Here is a 19,504-nt window from a genome sequence, read left to right as displayed (position 1 = left end):
CACACACTTTATATTTAACAAAATAATTATTTTTTAATAATATATCTTTTTACACATTGTTTCTAGAATTTTTTTTTTTTTTCTTTTTCTTTTTTTACAGAATAGGCTTTTTTGTTTTTCCCTCACTAGTTTCAGGCACGCTATTGTTTGAAAACTTTGAAAAGGGATGGATGGTCATCGGCAGAGAGCAGCTGACAAACCAAGGTGACCATGGCTTTGTCTGTGGTGCCAGCAGGGAGAACATCATCAGCCCAAGCACAGCAGCGGTTGCGCCTGTGCTCGTCCCACCCCAGCTAAGGATCTGCCCTCTGCTGAAACACAAAACGGAGAAGAAATGAAAATACCAAGGCAGCTGTGCACCAACCGAGGCCGCCTCAACGCATGTGCTGGTTGGATTTGCCATCGTCGCTGCTAAGAGCCGGTGCTGGGCTGAAGGCTGACCGAAATAACCACCCTCATCCTAATGGCAATGGGCAAAAAGCAGCAAACTAAGTGTGAGCGGTGACTGGCACAGTACTAGTGAATCAGAGGGAGAGCAACCGGCCCCCAGCGCAGGAGCTGCGGGGAAACACCACTGCTCTCCGACCTGGGTAAGACGCCGTGCTCTTGATGTCCTCGCGAGGACAAGGCCACAAGCTCAAGGTGCCCATCCTCAGCATCGCTGTCCCCACGCGGTGGGGAAGGTCAGCACAGACCCAGCGTCGGGCTCAGCCCCGTCCCCGCTGCTGGCCCATGCCCCCTCCTGTCCTTCGTGCCCCCCCACAGACACCACGGAGACCGCCCGCTGCTTCGCTCATAGCTGTATTGCCCCGACCATCCCAGCTTCGGCTTAAAAAAGTTGTCATAAATAAATCACAACAGCAAAAGAAATGACCGTGGAAAACCGCAATCCGCGCCGTCGGAAGTGAGAGCGGTGAGCGAAGCGGCGCCTCGCAGCCATCGCCAGTCAAAGAGCTTGCGCAGGACGTTGCGTTCTCTCTTCTCTTCCCCCTCCACATCTCACCACGGAATCCCTACCGAGCGCCGATAATCACGAAAGCGGAGCAGCTACCTAGGTGCTGGGTACGTGGGGCCGAAAGCAAGAGGGCAGGGAGGGAAACCCTGTCCCGCCACGAGCGCCCGGTGGCCTCGGTGGTGACCCTGCAGCAGCTGGAGGAGCTGGGACGCGTTGGAGCCGTGCTCGCGGTGGCAGTGAGGGGTTCTGCTGCTACAGAGCCTGCTTGCCCTGGCACTCGCGCTTGGAGCACTGCGCCGGCTTCCACCAGTCCCCGTTGTGGCAGTGGCAGATGTTGCAGTCGTCTACCTTCACCTCGATGCCCGCGGGGATGATGGTGGTTCCTGCGAAGCAGTTGGGACCTGTGGGAACACAGGCACATTGTAGAAATGAATACATGTTCCTCATTATTATTATTATTATTTTATATATTTAATTCAATGAAGTTGGTTTATCTCCCTTTTTTTGCTGCGCATTCATTTAGTGCCACTGTATCCCAAGGTTTGGCTTCAAGACCGCGAGGACAAGCATTGCTGCTGTAACCCGGTGATCCCGTGCTGATGGACAGGACCAGAGCCCACTCATCCTGCATCCTGAGCCCCAGTGCTGGAAGACACAGGTGATTTATGGCATCGGGTGCACCAAATCAACTCATCTCCCAGATAAGACCGAACAGGCTGCCCAGGGAAGCTGTGGCTGCCCTGTCCCTGGCACTGCTCAAGGCCAGGCTGGATGGGGCTGTGGGCAGCCTGATCTGTGGGAGGTATCCCTACCCATGGCAGGGGTTGAGGCTGGTGGGCTTTGAGGACTCTCCTAAACCAACCAACCTTCTGTGATTCTAGGATTCTACGATTCTACGATATCATGAATTAACACCAGCGCCAGCAAATTGGGGTGGTCACACACAAAGTATCAAGGAAGCAAGAACACGCTGCAGTGCCCGGTGGCTTAAATTATTGCTCCAAAATGTCACTCCTTGGCAGGCCATGATTTTTAATCTGTTCTCCTCGTGCATGGGAAGCACTTGAAAGATGAGTGGTGAGTGGTGTTGCCTGAATTTTGTCCATGTTTAAGTGACCTCCCCCCCTTTAATAAATGCCTCTTCCGTTTTACCTCAGCTCCTTCACGTTCAAGTTAACAAAGCCATTACAACAGCCCGAGGAATAAGTCCCTGATGATGCCTGCACCAGAATTTGGCATTTCTTGGTAAACCTTGTATCACAGCTGCAGGCAGGTCAGCCTCTGCTGGCCACACGAGGCTTCCTCACTCATCCTCCAGGCCATAAACGCCAGGGGATCAAATGTATTTTATTGTTCTCAAGACCCCTGCGTTGCATGTTATCTGCTGATAAACACAGCGCTCGGTGGTATCGGTTAAGCATCCCATTTTTTCACTGCAATTATTCTTCCTTATTTGACCTGGGAAGTGCAAGGAGGGACCTAACCCTGTTTTGGTCTTGCAGGAAGACTCCTTTGCAATAGCTGAGCACTCAGCTGCGTTGTTTTCCAGCAACCCCTCAAAACTGTCATTTCTCCCCATGTCTTCAGGGTGTCTGGCTGTGCTGCTGCTGCAGTTCCAACAGATGTTAATTCTCTGCTTCATGAAGCCTGATGGATGCTGCTGTGTTATGACATCCGAGCAGGCTCCTCCATCAGGTAGGCTCATTTTCTGCTGCTAAAAGTCTGGGTCAAATGCAATGGAAAGGCCAATAATTGCAGCTGGCTGTATTTAAAGCTGCAGTATGTGTCTGCACCTCTTTGATGGGACATTCTGGTCACTTGCCAGCGTCAGGGATGTGAGGATGGGCAGGCTCCAAACAACAGCCTGCTCTGCTCTCCCGGAGAAAAAACCCTACATTTAAACAAAACACTTCCTCTGAAAATTAGGGTGACAAGGAAAGAGGAAGATTGTTTTCTCTGTTGCTGCCCTGCAGCGTCCTGTTAATCACATCATCTGAGCATCCAACGCTGATCCAACACTGACATGCATTTCCAAACAGATCTCTCTCCTGCAGCATAACCACGGCAGATCTACAGTGCCAACAGTCAATTCGGTGTGGGTGAAGTCCTCCAGCCTTCCAGCAGCCAGCCCAGGATTCATGAACAGCTGTGATACAAAGGGGAGGCTGATGAGGAGGATGTATTGAAAGCATCACCTCTGAGCTCCCCAGACCACTTGCTTTGGGGTTGGATCTGCCTGTCTCAGCCAAGGACACAGGTTGTCTGCATAATGGTGATAAAACATGAGTAACTTGCACCTCTGACCTCTTGACCTACTGATCCAGAAAGGACCTGTCAAGGACCTCCTTAGGATGCTGCCCTTCTCTCAGAGGGGCTGGGAAAGGGAAAAACCACAGCATCTTGGCTAAGTCAGAGGAAGAGGAGGCAGCGGTGGATGATCTCAAAATTGCCACCAACGGTCACCGAACTCTTTCCTTCTGCTCATCACAGCTAGCTCTGCCATTCCCCCCTAACCAAAAAGCAACATTTCTACCCTCCCTTTCTTTTAATCAACAACCCCAAACCCTCCTTCCCAGCACAACGGTTGCCAGCCGTCCCATTTTTTCCCCATCTAACCTCTCCCAGCTTGGATCCACATGTAGATCCTGGCTTTTCAAAACTGCTGGTAGCACATATTGCATCCAGACTAGACCAGCAATGTGGTTCTTTATTATTATTCAAAAGAAGAGGCCGCTCAGGAGCACTTGATGACATGTCAAGCACATCAAGAAAGTTATTTGTGGTAACAGCAGGAGGAACAAGGAGCTTCTTTGGGCTGTCATCGTGTTCTCCCTAACAGCAGCTGCAGCCCCCACCACTTTGAAAGCAGGGCAGCAAACAGCCATTCACCTCCTTGCTCAGGGAGACGGATGGTAAAAGTTTGCTGCTCCCACAGACAATGTAATTGTGAGATCTGCTTTGCTTAACATAATTAATACTCATAAAAGACCGCGGCACTCCAGGCTGTTTGCTAGAACAGCTGTCAAGATTTTTATGGTGATATAGCACAGAAGTTCAGGCGTTGTTTTGATGGGAGAGATGTAGCACAAAGAGAAAAAACAAAAAGGGCTGTTTTGGTTTATGGGAACAGTGACAGTGAGTTTTGCAACCCTTATGCCTCAGACTGGATACTGGGGTGACGGCACAACGTTGTGCCACTGAACTCACCTCCCAGTTCAGGAAATGCTCAAGGAAATGCTCTGGAAATGCTCAAGGCCAACCCCTGTGACAGCAGGTTGTACAGGGAAGTGTCCAGCTGGGATTCCACAAGCTGTCTGGGTGTGGGTTTGAAGCTCTCCAGCGTGGTGTCGTGTGGATGCTGCCTGTGCTGTGGGTTTTACTGGGCTTGCAGCAGCTCTGGATTTAGCTTTGCGTGTGCAGACAAGCCATAAAAAGGAAGGAAAATGTTAAGTGAATCACTTCAGGCCAGCTGTGATATTTGGGTTTGCCCAAAAGAGTATCTTGCACGAAAACTAAGCCTGTTGCCTTCACTGCAGCTCCTGACAGTGCCCCATGCCCTTTCAGCAAGGAGCAGAGCTCTCATTACACATCCCCATGCTCCTGCCAGGACAGTCAGCAGGCACTGTGGGTTCCCGATGGAGGGAGTTACTCTCCCCTTCTTCCCATACTATTTCAGAATGGACACAGCCTGCAATCATCCCCACGGACACTCATTCAGATGAATGAGTCCTGATGAATTTGCTTTTGGAACGCAACCACAAATGCACTGAGGCAAAGGGATTAAATGCTGGCAGTTTGTGATGAGCAGTAGGGGCCACTTCAACTGCCCTCTCAGGCTGGGGGCAGATATTTTTGCATGCACCCATGATGCAGAGATCTCAACGTGACCACAATGCAGCGTTTCCAGAGCGTTCCCATCATGTCTCTGCCAATGCAACCACGTGCAAAGCAAGGACCAGGTGAGAAATGTGCCCAGGAACAAGGGCAAGCCCCACACGAGGCTTCCTGCAGACACCTCCCAGCACAGGAGGATGCAAAACACACCAAAAAAACCATTAATCACAAGGGATCCTGGCACTCTACATGCAGATGCACTCTGGAGTTTTGCTGATTTCTCATAAGGTGATGAGGAGCAACGGCTGTGATGGCATGGCTGGTGACAGAGATGAAGACCTGGGAGGAGACCAGGACCCTTCTCCCAGTCCTCTCGCTTTTCCCTGGCACTGATTGCTGGCATTCCCACTGTGCCTTCACACTCCTTGGGGCTGAGATGGTCCACATTCCACTCCTTGGGTTGAAACAGTCCAGGTCCACATGGCTAAACCCAGCTCTTCCCCCAGGCACGTCTGCAGGGCTGTACATGGTCTTGAGAAGGAGCAGCCACTCCACCTAGATCAGTTCCTCCATTTACCTTCCAGGCTTGGCTGTAGAAAGTAGAGGTCTTGCGCTGCCTACACTTCGTGACTTCTTCCATGTCCAGGCTGAGCTCTGTGCTGGAGGTGAGCAGAACAGCATCTTGTTTTTAATGCCCCCTCCCCCCACACCCCTGACGTGCTGACCCTGCAGGATTTTTTCAGATGTTAATTTTGTTCTGTCAATGCTATTTATGTGATCACTTCAGATTGCAAGAGAAGAGCTCAATTTGTGGCTTTAATTAATGAGTCGAGGAGGGAAGACGTCTTGTTTTTGCTGCCTCACATCAAGACTGAATGCCCCTCTCACCACAGGGGAGGAGAAGACGGCGGGTGAAGCCAGAGGTGAGACATAAGCAAGTCAGCTGATGATGCTGAGGTTTGCCTTAATTAAAATGAAAGCTGGCGATGCACCGCAGGCTGGGCTGAAAATACCACAAGGAGATAACAGCCCTGGGGCTTCACTTTTGTGTTAGAAAGAGGACAAAGCTGAAGAACGCCCTAATGCAAAGCATCCTTGAAGTCTCAGGGTGTTCGGGAAGCAGTGCTGGGGACACAGTGGCTCCAGGAGGTGACTTCCATGTCCTCCAGGGTAAGACAGAGCCCTATCCATCCAGCACGTTCCCAACAAACACACCAGGCAAGAACCTCCCTGGGATCTCCCACAGTCTAAGGCTATTGCCCCATAGGCCAACAGAGCAATGCAGACATAGCCACCACCCTAAGAACATCTGGCAGCAGCTGGATGCTGCCTCACCTTTGGGAGCACCCTCCCTGCCATAAGCAGGTCTTCCAGCCACTCATCAGCTTTCAGTCTTGCCCCAGAGAATGCATCTCCTCCAAAGCTGCTCATCAATTCTTGTCCCTCTTTCCTGCACATTCCACCCCCCCTAACGCTACGCTAATGCCCCTTCTCCCTCCGTGCTGCCTATTTACATGAGAGATTTTCCCAGCCACAATTCACGTTGCTGGGTGCCTGCAGATGCCTGAGAGTTATTTAATCTCTGCATTAGAATTATGCAGCATCCTTCTCTCATCTAAATCCACGTTGCTCACTCTCACAAAGCACTACATCATTCAGAGGAGTGCACTGAGGTGAGGCCGAGCTGAAAAGCTACATTCAGGCCAAGGAGAAACTTTGGCTAAGCCACTGGCACTGACTGATTTAATCCTTCCTGCTTTGCACCACGCTAAGATCATTACTGATAGCTCGTTATCAGTCTTAATCAGAAGCAGCAAACACATACGGGACAGGAGACATCCAGCTGGGAACGCACTGCATTACTCCTCCTTATCGATGGTGCAGTGTCTTAATTTGATGCAGAGACATAACTTCAGGCCTCACTAAATACTGAAGCAGGAGCGTTTTGGTGCAGCGAAGATCGATGGGTGCAATTTAAAGGCAGTCTGTTTAGGGACAGGGACGCCCTATGGTATGGATTGGAGTGGTGTGGGCCAACGCGGGGCCATCGCTCAAGAAGCCCAATTGAGAGGGCAGCTTTCCAAGTCAGGTACGTCCAGTACTGAATAAAGCACCGAGACAGAACAAACATCACCTATGGACCAAACCTCCAACATTTACCTGGCTAAAGAATCACAGAATCATAGAATCACCAAGGTTGGAAAAGAGCTCCAAAATCATCCAGTCCACCTACCACGGATACTGTCCCACCAAACCACGGCCCTCAGTACAACATCTAAAAGAAAAGGATTCAACTCTTAAAAATCTCTTTGAACACAGCATAAGGCTTTGGGGGAATACCGTGGCTTTCTAAAACATAGGTAAATTCTAACGGCAGGCAATGAAAGCTGCTCTTAGGTCATTCTAACCTTTCAGGTAAGTAATAGGCTTTTAAAAACCCGTCTAAATAGATATTTCCCCAAATGAACTCCAGCCCTTCTGAAGGTACATTAATTTTTTTAATGGCAAATCAGCTCTTTTGGGGAGGAGAGCCGGCATGAAATGGATTCAATCAAAACAAATCCGTTAAGAAAAGCACCGCTGCGATCCTGCACCGTTCTTCCTGTCTCTGCAGCAGTGTTGGGGGCTCCCCATTATAACCTCCCATGGCTCCATCCTTGGGAACCTCAGCTAAGAGGCAATGGGAAACCCTCATCTATGGGCACAGATGGCAAAACAGCTATTGATCCCCAAGGGCCGGGTCCTTGCTCTCCACCTGAGCATCTCCATTCCAAGGTGAAGGTTAATGGCAAGAGAAGAACAACCAGGATGTTCTCTCTGGGCCTTCTGAGGTTTTTAGCCAATTCATTCACCTCTTGGTTGTGCTCTGTATGAAAATTTAATGGTTTTATAGCCCATTTTAACATTTTTATGCCTTTTTTTTTCCTTTCCTGTGGAAAAAAAAAAGCCACATTTGGTGTAAGAATTAAAACAGTATTTCATCCTTAACTGCAATCAGGGATGATGTACGGAGGAGAGCTGGCTGCATGTCAAATCAATATAAAGCCAGAATTGAATCTAACTTGGTCACTACAGCTGTGCATGATGTTTTATGGCTTTTTTTTTTCTCCGTATCAGTCATAAAATGAGGTGGAAAACTGTGACTGTGCTAATTTCACACAAAACAATCCTTCTAAAACATGGAAAGGAGGAACGAAGGAAGCGGGATTGCTGAGTTGTACATTTAAATCTACTGGAAAATAATAAGAAAACCAACTCAACGTCAGATAAGCAAAGCAGAGCAGTCAGCTCAGGCAGACGGTAGCACTCCTGCACACACTGGTTTGGCAGTGGTTGCCTGTTGGTATGAGAGGTGAAAGGGGTTCAGGAATCCGTGTGCACTGAGGCAGCCTTCATCTCCCATGTGAGCAACGCAGCGCCATCGAAACGTGGTTGTTTGGTGGGAATGGCTCAGCTGGTAAAAGAATGCCTTCGCGCTTCAAGCCACGCTCTTGACCCCTGGTTTTGCTCTTCGGAGGGCCCATTATGCTGCCTGAATTTAATGGTATCCATGGCTTTTGCACAATGCTTCCTAATGGTGCCACGCAAAGAGTCAGGTTGCTAATAAAAATAAGATGAGCAGAGCTGGTTTTGCATGTGAATGGTTGCATTTAACTAAATCATCAAATGGAAAAGGATTGTACTTTCCTCTGCTAATAATTCTGGGTGCCACTACAAATGCATTACCACAATCTGTGTGGGCTTTTATACTCAAGCAGATGCCATGTGATATTATTCCAGCCTGACAGGACAGGACGGTTTTATTTCACACTGCGAAGCAGCAACTGGGAATGACTATTAGCAAGCTTTCCCCGCCTTGTCTTCCCTTGCATTCCTCTTATTTAAAACCAGAAGTGGGATTTAGATGTTAGAACAGCTACTGACCTGATGCAATTTAATGATTTTACAAAACGCCTAAAAATGCCTCGCTTTAAAAGATTGATGCTTCCTATTGTATTTTTGCAATGCCAATTAATTACTTAATTCATTAGCAATGTAACACAAGAATAGTCTTTGAAAATCCGGTGCTTTGTGTAGATGCCTTTAATTATGGATAATTAAATACTGTAGAAGGACCTGATTATACCTTTGAGCATTTTCTAATCTGGAAAATGAAACATGCTCTTGTACTCCTCCATGCACGAAGCAAGAGCTGAGCTCAACAACAGCATGAAGTAACATAAGGGGGAAAAAAAATCCCCCAAATCTAGATCACACGAAGGACTGCTAAACCAAAGCAAGGTAGGAACTGCTGGGGAAGCTCGAGGAATCTGTGCATACTTCATCGGGGCTCTGCATAGGAGCTGAAGGGAGCCAGCAAGCAAACAGGGTCCAGAGGCGAAGCGACGCGCTGCCTGCTGAAGTTGGGAGCAGGTTTCCAGATGGTCCTTTGTACGTACGGCTGCCATCGCCAAGGCTGCTAAAAAGAGCAAAGCACTTTCCAAATGAAATCACAGCTGACCTTGGAAGATGAAAACTTGCCAGTGCCAGGAGTTGGTCTGTTTGTTTGGCTTCGTGTTCTTTTTCCACTTATTTATTTTTTTTAATTTTCTCTTTATTCCTCCGCAGCGATCTCAGTAAGAAAGTCGGCGTTCAGAGGGCTGCAATAAACAACGCTGCTGCCTCAGAAAGGGCTTTAATCTCTGAATAAAGCCAGCAAAATATTTGTTTTGAAGACAGCCCCCCTCCCTCCTGCAGCTGGGACGCGCTGCCTGCACAAGGAGCTTTATCTTGTGATTTTTTTGTACTCGCTGGAATAAAAAGGGGGAAAGGAGGCACGCCACCATCCGAATAGAGCCAATGCAGCCATCCGCCCTCACAGCCCACCCCTTCCCTTTCTCCTCTCCCCCTGCTCCCTATTTCCGCCGCCGCCAATTCCTCCCTGTGCCCCCGCTGCTGAAAAGCAACACATTTCCTTCTCCCTTAATTAAAACCCGCTGATGACGGCAGCGAGTGAGAAAAGGAGGCTGTGAGCACTTCACTGCTGGTGGTGGTGCTGCTTGGCTGGCCGGGAGCTGGCTGGTGCCACAGGGCAGCCGGGCTGAGCCCCTCACACACAGCGGGGTTGGCAGAGCTGGGCACAAATGTTGCAAAATGGGGCTTTTAACCACTGCACTGCAAGTGAGCCATCAGGCAGCAAAACTACGTGCTGCGACAGCCAGTCCTGGGGAAACTCAGCAAACAGCGTCTCTTTATCCCCCTGACTCCTGTCTGCATCTGTCTCCCCCGTGAAGCCAAATTCTGTTGTTTTTAATGGAGGATGCTTTCCTTCTGGAGAATTCTTATCTTTATGGAGCATAATCAGGACAGGTCCTGAGAGAGCATACAGGCAGGCTGACACTGGGGTAGCAGGTGAGCAGGCTTATACTGGCACAAGACGCTCAAGAACATCCACAAGAGGTAAAATGTTAATGCAGGAGCTGCCTGTCTTTGTCAGGAGTGGGAATATCGACGGTGACTTTCATAGAATCACGGAATCACTGAATCTCTGAGGTTGGAAAAGACCTCTCAGACCCTCCAAGTCCAATCCCAACATCATGCCCATGGAACTGCATCCCTTGGTGCCGCACCTCCATGGTTCCTGAACACCAGCAGGGATGGTGACCCCAGTGCCCCCTGGGCAGCTGTGCCAGGGAGGAAAGGGAGTCACCTTTGTTTCTCTGGTTGACCCACTTGAGGAATCCAAGCAAGAGTTTGGGCAGCAAAATCCTTCAGCTATGGGGGAAACTACTCAAGTTGAGGCCCTGGGGAGCACAGAGGGATCCAAGCACAGCTCCTCTATGCTTCTCAGCCCCTTAGTCTGGGAGATCTGGGGCAGACCTTGTCAAAAACCCACAGCCAAAACCCAATTTGGCTCTCTGGGGGGGAGCTGTGAAAAGATGAGGTTCTGGTGCAAAACACAGCAAATTCCTTATTGTTAAGGTGGACGGGTTTCCATTCCTAATCAGAGTTTTCCAAGTCCTTAATAATTACTGTTTGACAGTTCTTGTATAATATGCTCCTATATGTTTTTTTGTTGTTGTTTGATGCAGATCGAAAAGCAACCAAAAAATCTCTTTGCAGCACAGGGAGGACATGAGTGCCTTGCAGACACTTCCCACAGCACGTCAGCCAGCACCGGATCAATCCCACCCCTAATTGCCAGCAGCCCCTGCCCCGAGCTGGGACACCATGGCAGGTGTGGGAAGGGGCCACTGCTCACACTGCCAGCTGTAGAGGAGGGATGATGCATCAGGATGCTGCCACAAAGCCGTGCAGGTGAGTAATCCATGTGCAAAGGAGCCCCTGGGATGTCAGCAGTAGCTGCGGTGAGTCAGAGATCACAGGGTGAGGCTCTTCTAGAATGGTCCCTTGGCCCTTAGGAAATTGGAACACTGCACCTGAAAGCTGTGCTTGATGGCTGTGGCACGCTCCTCAGATGCAGACAGAGGAGCCGGTGTGGGATCCTCTCCTGCCTTTGCAGCCTTTTCTGGATGTGGCAAGAGCTGAGAGGAGTGGCATGAGAGCATGATGCTGGGTTTCACAAGGCAGAAAGCAGCCTAGACAAACACTAATGATGCACAGGAGAACCAATGCAGTACTGAACAAGGGCTCCTCCATCTGCCTCCCCCACCATGCCCCAGGCATTTGTAGAGTGGTCCATATGGAGCTAACTCTGAGCATGGGCCACCGCCCAGGGATGCTTCAGTCCCACTCTGGTTCTCAGTGCTTACCTGGGTGAGGATGAAAGCCCATCAGGAAGAATGTTTTCACCTCACAGCTGGAGTTTTGAGATCTCTGCTATTCTTTTTTTTTTTTTTTTTTTTAAGAGAGCAGGTTATCTGAAATAATCCATCATCTAAAAGTCCCTGCACCTTTCTTCTCCTTATCTGAAATGGTCCGTATCCCTCCTCCATTGAAGGACTGGCTCACTGCAGGGCAGTTGGACTAGGTGGCCGTTAAGGGTCTCTTCCAACCCAAACCATTCTGTGATTCTACGATAAAATGAAGATCTAGATGGATAGTCAGCCTCCCAAGATTAGAGTTGGTTCATTCTGGAAGCATTAAAAGGGGGCAGCTGATCATTCCAAGTTTTTTTTCCCCGACCTTTTTAAGGGTAAGAACAGCAAGTTTGCTATAATTGGCCTTTTTCCCAGGCATGGTGCCGTGAGTCAGCACTTTCTGGCCAGCACATTCCCTTCCTCCTCTTATACTCTCTACAAGAAACAGCAAAGAAAGCCCGAGCATGGAAGCATCCTGGAGAACTGTGTGTGCACCCTCATGCAGACCCATCTCACAATACAACGTGACACTGGGGCTTTTGGCTTTGGTACATCAGCTCCTGCTTCATTTATTCTAAGAGCTCTGAGCTTCTCTACCAGAACAAAACTGCTGCCACAAAACATTTTCAACTGGGAGGAAAACGTGGCTTATTTTATGCAAAATGAGATGCATCCGTTTACATCAGCTGTGGGATTGTACCGTATCTTAGAGCTACGCACTGAACTCCTTGTGGCAATCCCGGGTGAGATAGTACATCCTAGAGTTTATCTAGAAAGAATAAACCAAGGGAGCCCCCACACACAGTGCTGAAGATTAGGGTCTGGTGGGTGAACTCACTGCCCATCCATCCCTTATTTTGTTCTATCAGCAGGGCAGGAGGAACCACACCGCACCAACAAAAGCAGCCAAAGCAAATAAAGCAAGATTCTCTCTTCCTCTGGGCTTTTATTTGCTGATGACTAAGCCTAAGCTCTTCAACCTTAGGTATAAATTCTGATCAACACAGCACAAGGGTTTTCTAAATACAAACAGAAAAAAACCCACCAAGTAATTACGCTCAACCAGCCAAGCTCTTTGCAACCTGTGCTGCAGCACTGAGCTGTCACACCTGCACTGAGAGGGTGAACACCCCGGTGCAAAGCAAGGGCACGAAGAGAGGGGTAGTATGAGTACAAAGGGTTGGAAGGAAACGGATGCTGATGTTCACAGGCAGAAGGGCATCTTTGGACAACAGGGACCAGCAGCTGAGATGCGATACTCTGCCAATGGAGCAGAGAGGATGGAGACAGCTGAGAAGGTGGAGGGAAGGAGAGGGAAGCAGGAGAAGAAAACATCCAAGTGCCTTTTTGAATTCTAAGTTTTCTTGGACTTGCTCAGCTCTAATCTTTAATTCATATTTTCATTACAGTCTCTTTGCTTTGTAAAGTCTGCATTTCGTGTAAAAGGAGCAGCTCAAACATCAACTGTTTGACATAAGTCAACCCCTTGTTAAAGTCCCCTACTCTACATATATGTTGGCTCCAATAAAAGAAGCATTAAACATTCATTAAATTAGAAATACATGAAGACAACGTCATGCCTCTCTTCTCACACAAATATGCCTAATAAGCCCAACCTTTCAGAGCAGCGAAAGCAAAACCATCTCTAATCCTTTTAGAAAGCCTGACCATGCAAAGCACCCCAGTCTTCTGCAGTTTGCCTGTGAGTCACCCAGAGAAATTAGCTACTGCAGGTCAGATCCTCAGCAGGAGTAAATATGAGTCAGCCCCTCTGCTGGGGTTACACTGAGTACCACAGACCAGGGATTTGGCTGTGGGTTTCTCTCGCATGCTTTACAGCAATGTAATTGGATAAAAATGTCATTTTTAGTCTTCTGTGTTACACCCAGAATTCAATTAGGTGGGAAGGGAACTGCAGTAACCATGCCTGCTTGGATTTCAGCACTGTTCAGTCTGCTTGTGCTCTGCAACAGGTTCCCAACCTCAGCCTAGGACCTTCTTCTCCAAAAGATCCCAACCAACCCACCACTCCTCTACAAAATACCACTATGACGATAGTGGATCCTGAACCACTGCCGCCGTAGATCTGTGCACACAAATTTCAGCAACGTTTTCCCCAGTAAGCAGATGCTTCTTCACAACCATCTCTGTCTGAAGAACAGTGCAGGCCTCCAAAGCAGCTTTGGAGCAAGTCTCATCCAGCAAACAGCTTCTCGCCATCCTGCCATTTAGGGTGTTGAAAGACATTCATTCCAAGCTCTGCTTGAAATGGAGGCATGGGAACATGGTTAGGATCCTGGGTACAAATTCAGGATAGCTTTCAGCTCCTGCTATCTCCTTCTAAGCTTCGGGAAGTACCCATACTCAACCCAACTCCACTCGATGGCAAGTTTTGGAAGGTTTATCCTTCTAGATAGCATCCAACAGCCGTGTCCACAGGGTGCAGGTCACAGTCTTGAGTATATTTAAGCTGGAAAATCCAACTGCGTGAGACTTTCAAAGCCAACCGAGGGCTTCATGGACACCTCCGCACTTCACTCTCATCAGAAAATTTGGCATCTATCTGCCTTTAAACACTTGGCCCGAAGTAATGGAGGTGAACAAACACCACTGAAAATCAATTTCAGTGAAATAACTCCTTTTTAAAGGAACGGTAAAGTAAGCATTGAAGTATTTTGTCAGGTCAATCATGGCCTAGCCCAAATACGCTCCCTTGTTTTCAGTCTTGATCTTTTACCAGCTTTCAAATCAATCCCTTTCTTCCTCGGTTGCTAATCAAATCGCTCCTTTAATTGAGCTAACAGGGCACCAGTTTACATTCCTGCTGGTAAACACAAAGAACATTAGCTGACAAACAATCAAAAAAGCATCCTTTGTAGTGGCAGGAATTTTCTTCCGTGTTCAAGCTTCAAAAGCATTGATTTTCATAGCTAGGCATGAAGCCTTGACGGGCTTTGCTGTCACAATGTTAAGGCAGCTCCTATAAGTTCTGCAAAAATGGAAGAAGACTCCTGACTCGTGTTGGTGTCCAAAATGGAAGACTCCTGATTCAGGTTGGAGGCTCTACATCTGCACATAAGGCTGCGAAGCATCCCCCTGTCCCCATGTGCTGGGCAAATGCTGCTTGAAGAAGGGTAAATCCCTCCTCTGGCCCCTTGCGTGCCATCAGGATGGGCTGCTAGTGGCGATGGGGTCAACTGAGTGCTCAAAAATCCATCTGGCTTCCACAGATATTTTATCCACCACGAGCAAAAGCGTGACACAGCCACGCTGCTCTACCAGCTTCGTTCTCCAGGACCTATGGATGGAGTTGTGGAGTCCAGCAAGGTCCAGTGTGGGGATACGTCTTCGTCTTGGCCGGCCACGCTCAGCTTGCATCTGCACAAGCAATCAGCATATTGCATAGACTTTGACTGAAGGGTTTTTAACTGCAACCTTAAAATCTGGCCATTTCAGGACTTCCTGAAATAAATTAGAAGAGGAATTTTATTTAGTTTTTTTTTGTTTGTTTTTTGGTTTTTTTTTTTTTGTTTTTTTTTTGTCTCCTAAAGGAATTTCCCCATGGCTCCAAACCACTGTTTTCCATAAAGCAAATGAATATGAAGTCTTCTCATGTCGTCTTGCCACATTTTCTGTGTTGTCTTTAGTCAGCAACAGTTGCATATAATCAAATGGCAGACAAAACATCCTCTCCCCCAGACCTTCATTTTTTCCTCACACTTTCAATAACTTTTCTCCTCATCTCATGGATTTTTTTTTGTCAATGACCATGTAAGAAGCAGACGCTTTCCAAAGCAATCACCTGGAGATTCAGCGATCCACATCTTGCAGATAAATAACAAGTTCTATTTATGCAATAAAGCACAGGTAATGCAATATCCAGGCAATGGGTTATATGATATTAAAATCTTGGCACACTCAAGATGTCTGATAATTCAGAACAATGAAGACCACGCGGGGATGTTCCTTCTGTCAGCACTGGTTAACAACTTGCACCATTAATCCACTGCCTTCGCTTAAATACAATAACTGATTTATATTCAGTTTCTTTTCTCTTTTCTCCCCTAAATCCCAAAGGGCTTTGCAAAATTAACACCCTGCATTGCTCCTGCAGCACAGCTGCTTTGGTTCTCTGCTGCTTCAGAAGGAACAGCTATGGCCAGTGACTAAATGGGCAATATCTAGGCAACAAGGTTTTGCTGTGAGGTCTCCCCATCCAAGTGAAAGCTGTCTAATTTATGGAAGTAGAATAGGTTTAATGAATGTGCTTTCTCCTGGTGGATGGCAGGCTGGGAGCAGCCTGGCCTGGGAGGCTGCCTGCCCATGTCCCCACATCATCTCCCCTGGTTGTCACCTGAAGGCACATGGAGCCAACTGGGGGCACCCCTCTGGTTCTTGGAGACGTCAAAAAAACACCTGCTTAGGAAAAAAAAAAAAGGCATTTCCACAGACTGCTTACTAGGAAAAGGCAGCCCCAAAGGTCAGCCCCAGGGTGTTGTTCTACAAAGCAGCATGCAAAATCCACTCTGGGACAAACGTAAGGCATGTTTGTTACAGGAAAGGCTGCCCTCAGCTCTGATGGGCCGGGACGATCCTCAGGGATTTTATTCTGGGCAAAACACACGGTGTGACAGAAGGAACAGGCTGGGCTGCAGAATGGTTATTTCAAATTAACGCCAACTGAGAAATAATGAGCAGCAAGTTTACATTCTCAGTAAATTAAGAGAGAAGCTTAGGTAAACTGTGGCTTTATGTGCACGTAAATAAATTATTATTTACTTGGTTTTGTGCTCATGCCCTTAAATACAAAGATGCTCAAATGGAATTATTAATATTTATAGCACATTATAATAAATATCTGTAACAGCTTCACCTGAATATACGCTATTTCACCAAGGTAAAATCTGCTGAAGGTCAAAGCAATCTTTTACTTGTGTGTGGAGGGCAGGATCAGCCTCTTTACTTTGAAATCTGCATCAACTGCAATAATTTAAAGCTTTAATTAAAGACTGGGTGTCATATTATCTAGGAAACATCTTTGTGCTGCCCAGTATTTCATCAGGGATGGCTCCAGGAGCCCACACTAGAGTAAGCACATTGAGCAGGACGTACTTAGCTTTTATCTGCCTTAGTGTGTAACCAATGCTTTGGTCGAGGATTGGTGGCATCAAAAATTGAATTAAGAGCAAAAGCCAGGCCCCCAAATAGAAACATACAGCACTTATTCTGTTTATCCCTCAAGTAAATGAAAGTGCCAAGGCAAAGCCTAATATTTTAGCAATTTCGTTAATGTACGTGTAAATGGGCGAAGGCGCTTCTGAAATGCTCTGAAGAGAATTTCACACTTCAGAGAGGGGAAAGGAGTTAACAATTCTATTGTGGCTCTTATTAGAATTTTTAAATTAATTTCCCCGACACAGCTGTGCCATGGAATCCCCCACAACGACAAACTTTTTGCTAAAGCCGAGATTATTTTCGGGTACGATTCTGAAGGAGCAATTTGTGAAACGGAGCTGGGTGGGCTCCTGGGAATCCTGCCGCCCTCTGCTCTCCTCCAGCCCTTCCTCACACACTGTGAGCTTCATTTGAAACCACGTCTGGTTTTTATTCCACGCTGCTTTTTGCTTCTGCAGAGCAGCAAAAGGGGGAGGGATGTGCCAAAGGCCCATGGCTTCGCAAAATGCAGGGGGGGAAGAGATGAGCGATGATAAAGTAGGGATCCCTCCTATCATAGAATCCTAGAATCACAGAATGGCCTGGGTTGAAAAGGACCACAATGCTCATCTCATTTCAACCTGCTGCTATGTGCAGGATCACCAACAGGCAGACCAGGCTGCCCAGAGCCACATCCAGCCTGGTCTTGAATGCCTGCAGGGATGGGGCATCCACAGCCTCCTTGGGCAACCTGTTCCATTGCCTCACCACCCCTCTGAGTGAAAAACCTCCCCTGTCTCAGTTTAAGAGCATTCCCCCTTGTCCTATCGTTATCCACCCTCGTCCCTACAAACTCACTTAGGCCTTAACAACCATGTGCCATCATAATGAGAGCTGATTTATGGGGAGGAACAAGTGGAGGTTTGGAAACACAGAGTGTGGGGTCAGGGTGGTAAGAATGAAACCTGGACCCTAGGTGCAGGGGGATGGGAGTTGTGGGGGAGATTTCTGCTTGGAAAGGCTGCGGCATGAGCTGCAGGACCGCTTGCGGACAGAGAGATGGTGTAGCCCACGGCAGCCCTGAGCTGGGATCTAGCAGTGGGAGGCACAGTTTTGATCCTGTAGAGGAGGGAGTTAACAACAGCTGACACACTTTGGTCTGGAGCAGCCACAGCGCCTCGAAATAACGTCTCGGGGCCATAATTCTGCGCTCTGTCACTACCAGGAAACGTGAAAACCAGTGACCTTTCATCTCCGCGACAGAAATGCTGCGCAGCACCTGGAGCCATCGCCCTCACGATGCGCTCTGACAAACGGGGACACGGGAGCCCCGAAAATCACCTCCTGCTGAACTCTGCTCTGGGTCCCGTGCCAAGCAGAGCTGGCTTTGCGCGAGCTGCTTAGCGAGGCAAGAGACAACAGCTCGGTATTTCTTTTGACAATAAGGGATAAATCTGCTTTTCAGATTGCTCTTAAACGATGGCGGAGGGAGGGAAATTGATATTGGCTTTTTATGAATCTTCGGGTCAGGTACGTTCACATCAACAGATTTTTGCATTAACCTCGCTGCTTCGCAGCACTTTTGCCCTTGGCAAGACATAATTAAGAAAGGCACAAAAATCTATCTGAACGTATCAAGAGGAAATTATTCTCCACTTAATGGCAGCAACAGCTAAGCAAGCAGGCAGACCATGCTGCTAGCAGAGCGCAGCAAATGATGCAGGGCTCTGTTTTAACCCCAAACACCAAAATTTTAAGGATCAGCTTCTGAAATGAGGATTTGCACTACGTGTGGTTCCGGGGATTAACTTTTTCTTCCCCCCAACAGCTATATCCCTTGAGCTCTTCTCTTTGCCAGTCTAAAAGGATGACCGCAGACACTGAGGCTGAGCTAAAACCTTTTCATCACACCGAGACGTGGCACTGTAATGTCTTCACTGGTTTGGTAGGAAGCAAAAGCTAATAGATGGAAGGGGGGGAAAAGAAGACATTAAAGAAAAAGGGAGCTTGGTCATTTAAGTAGGACTGTCAGCTTGTGTTATCTTCATGCGTTTCTGAAACCGAACTTTAATTGACTGGCTGCAGTGGAGAGCCAAAAGATAAAATTGTGGTCTCAAGATGAGCAGACAGCTTAAAGTGTTGTGATCCTCATTCATTAGGATTTGTCAGAGGGTTTCAGAGGGGAAGAGATGCAGCCGTCTCTGTTATTCTTTCATATGAAGTTACCAAAATGTTAAGAGGGAGGTGGAGGGTGGGCTCTGCTCCTGAAGCCGCATCCAAGAAGAGCAACATGGAACAACAGAGACTATTTTGGCACCACCTTATTTCTGCCTCTTTGTGAATTATTTCATTCTGCTTCTGAAAGATAAAGTCCACAGCACCTCCATGCAGATACACCCCAAAGGATGACCACACCACCGCATTGCCTTCACTCACTGCAAGCCCTGGCCTCCCTGGCCCCAGAGACACCCAAGGTGCATAGGCTGCTTTTAAGAGAGTGCTAAAAAATACTTCCCTGCCTAAACCAGGTTTCAGAGAGCTTTCTATCTGTGTTTTCAACAGGAGAGGGAAGGGAGGAGTAGAGAAACTCAAGAAACTCATGGACAAAGCCCCAGCAATGAACCCCTTGGCATCTAGCTGAGGGTCCAACCTCTACCCTGTAACCTGGAGTTCTTCATTTGCTGGGGGAAATGGTCACGGTGGGGAAGGGTTGGTAGGGAAATGCAGCAGCTCCTGAACATCTATGAAGACATCTTTGGAT

The 19,504-nt window shown here is 47.9% G+C and overlaps 1 protein-coding gene across 5 annotated transcripts in view; it reads right to left on the bottom strand.

The window, feature by feature from the left end:
- VWC2L (von Willebrand factor C domain containing 2 like) overlaps positions 1–19,504 on the bottom strand; it is a 38,066-nt gene that overhangs the window by 371 nt on the left and 18,191 nt on the right. For 4 of the 5 annotated variants that reach the window (XM_052675129.1, XM_052675131.1, XM_052675132.1 and 1 more), the window contains one exon: positions 1–1,356. This exon is cut by the window's left edge and continues 371 nt beyond it. In XM_052675129.1, coding sequence (XP_052531089.1) covers positions 1,208–1,356 — 149 coding nt within the window. In that variant the 3' untranslated portion in view covers positions 1–1,207. Of the gene's footprint in view, positions 1,357–14,028; positions 15,052–19,504 lie in introns of those variants that run through there. The other variant, XM_052675133.1, reaches the window with a different exon arrangement.

Source organism: Tympanuchus pallidicinctus, unplaced genomic scaffold, assembly GCF_026119805.1.
Source record: "Tympanuchus pallidicinctus isolate F22 unplaced genomic scaffold, pur_lepc_1.0 scaffold15, whole genome shotgun sequence".
Classification (NCBI taxonomy): Eukaryota; Metazoa; Chordata; class Aves; order Galliformes; family Phasianidae; genus Tympanuchus; species Tympanuchus pallidicinctus.
Note: the sequence above shows the minus strand (reverse complement) of the source record. Positions and strands in the feature narration are given on the sequence as shown.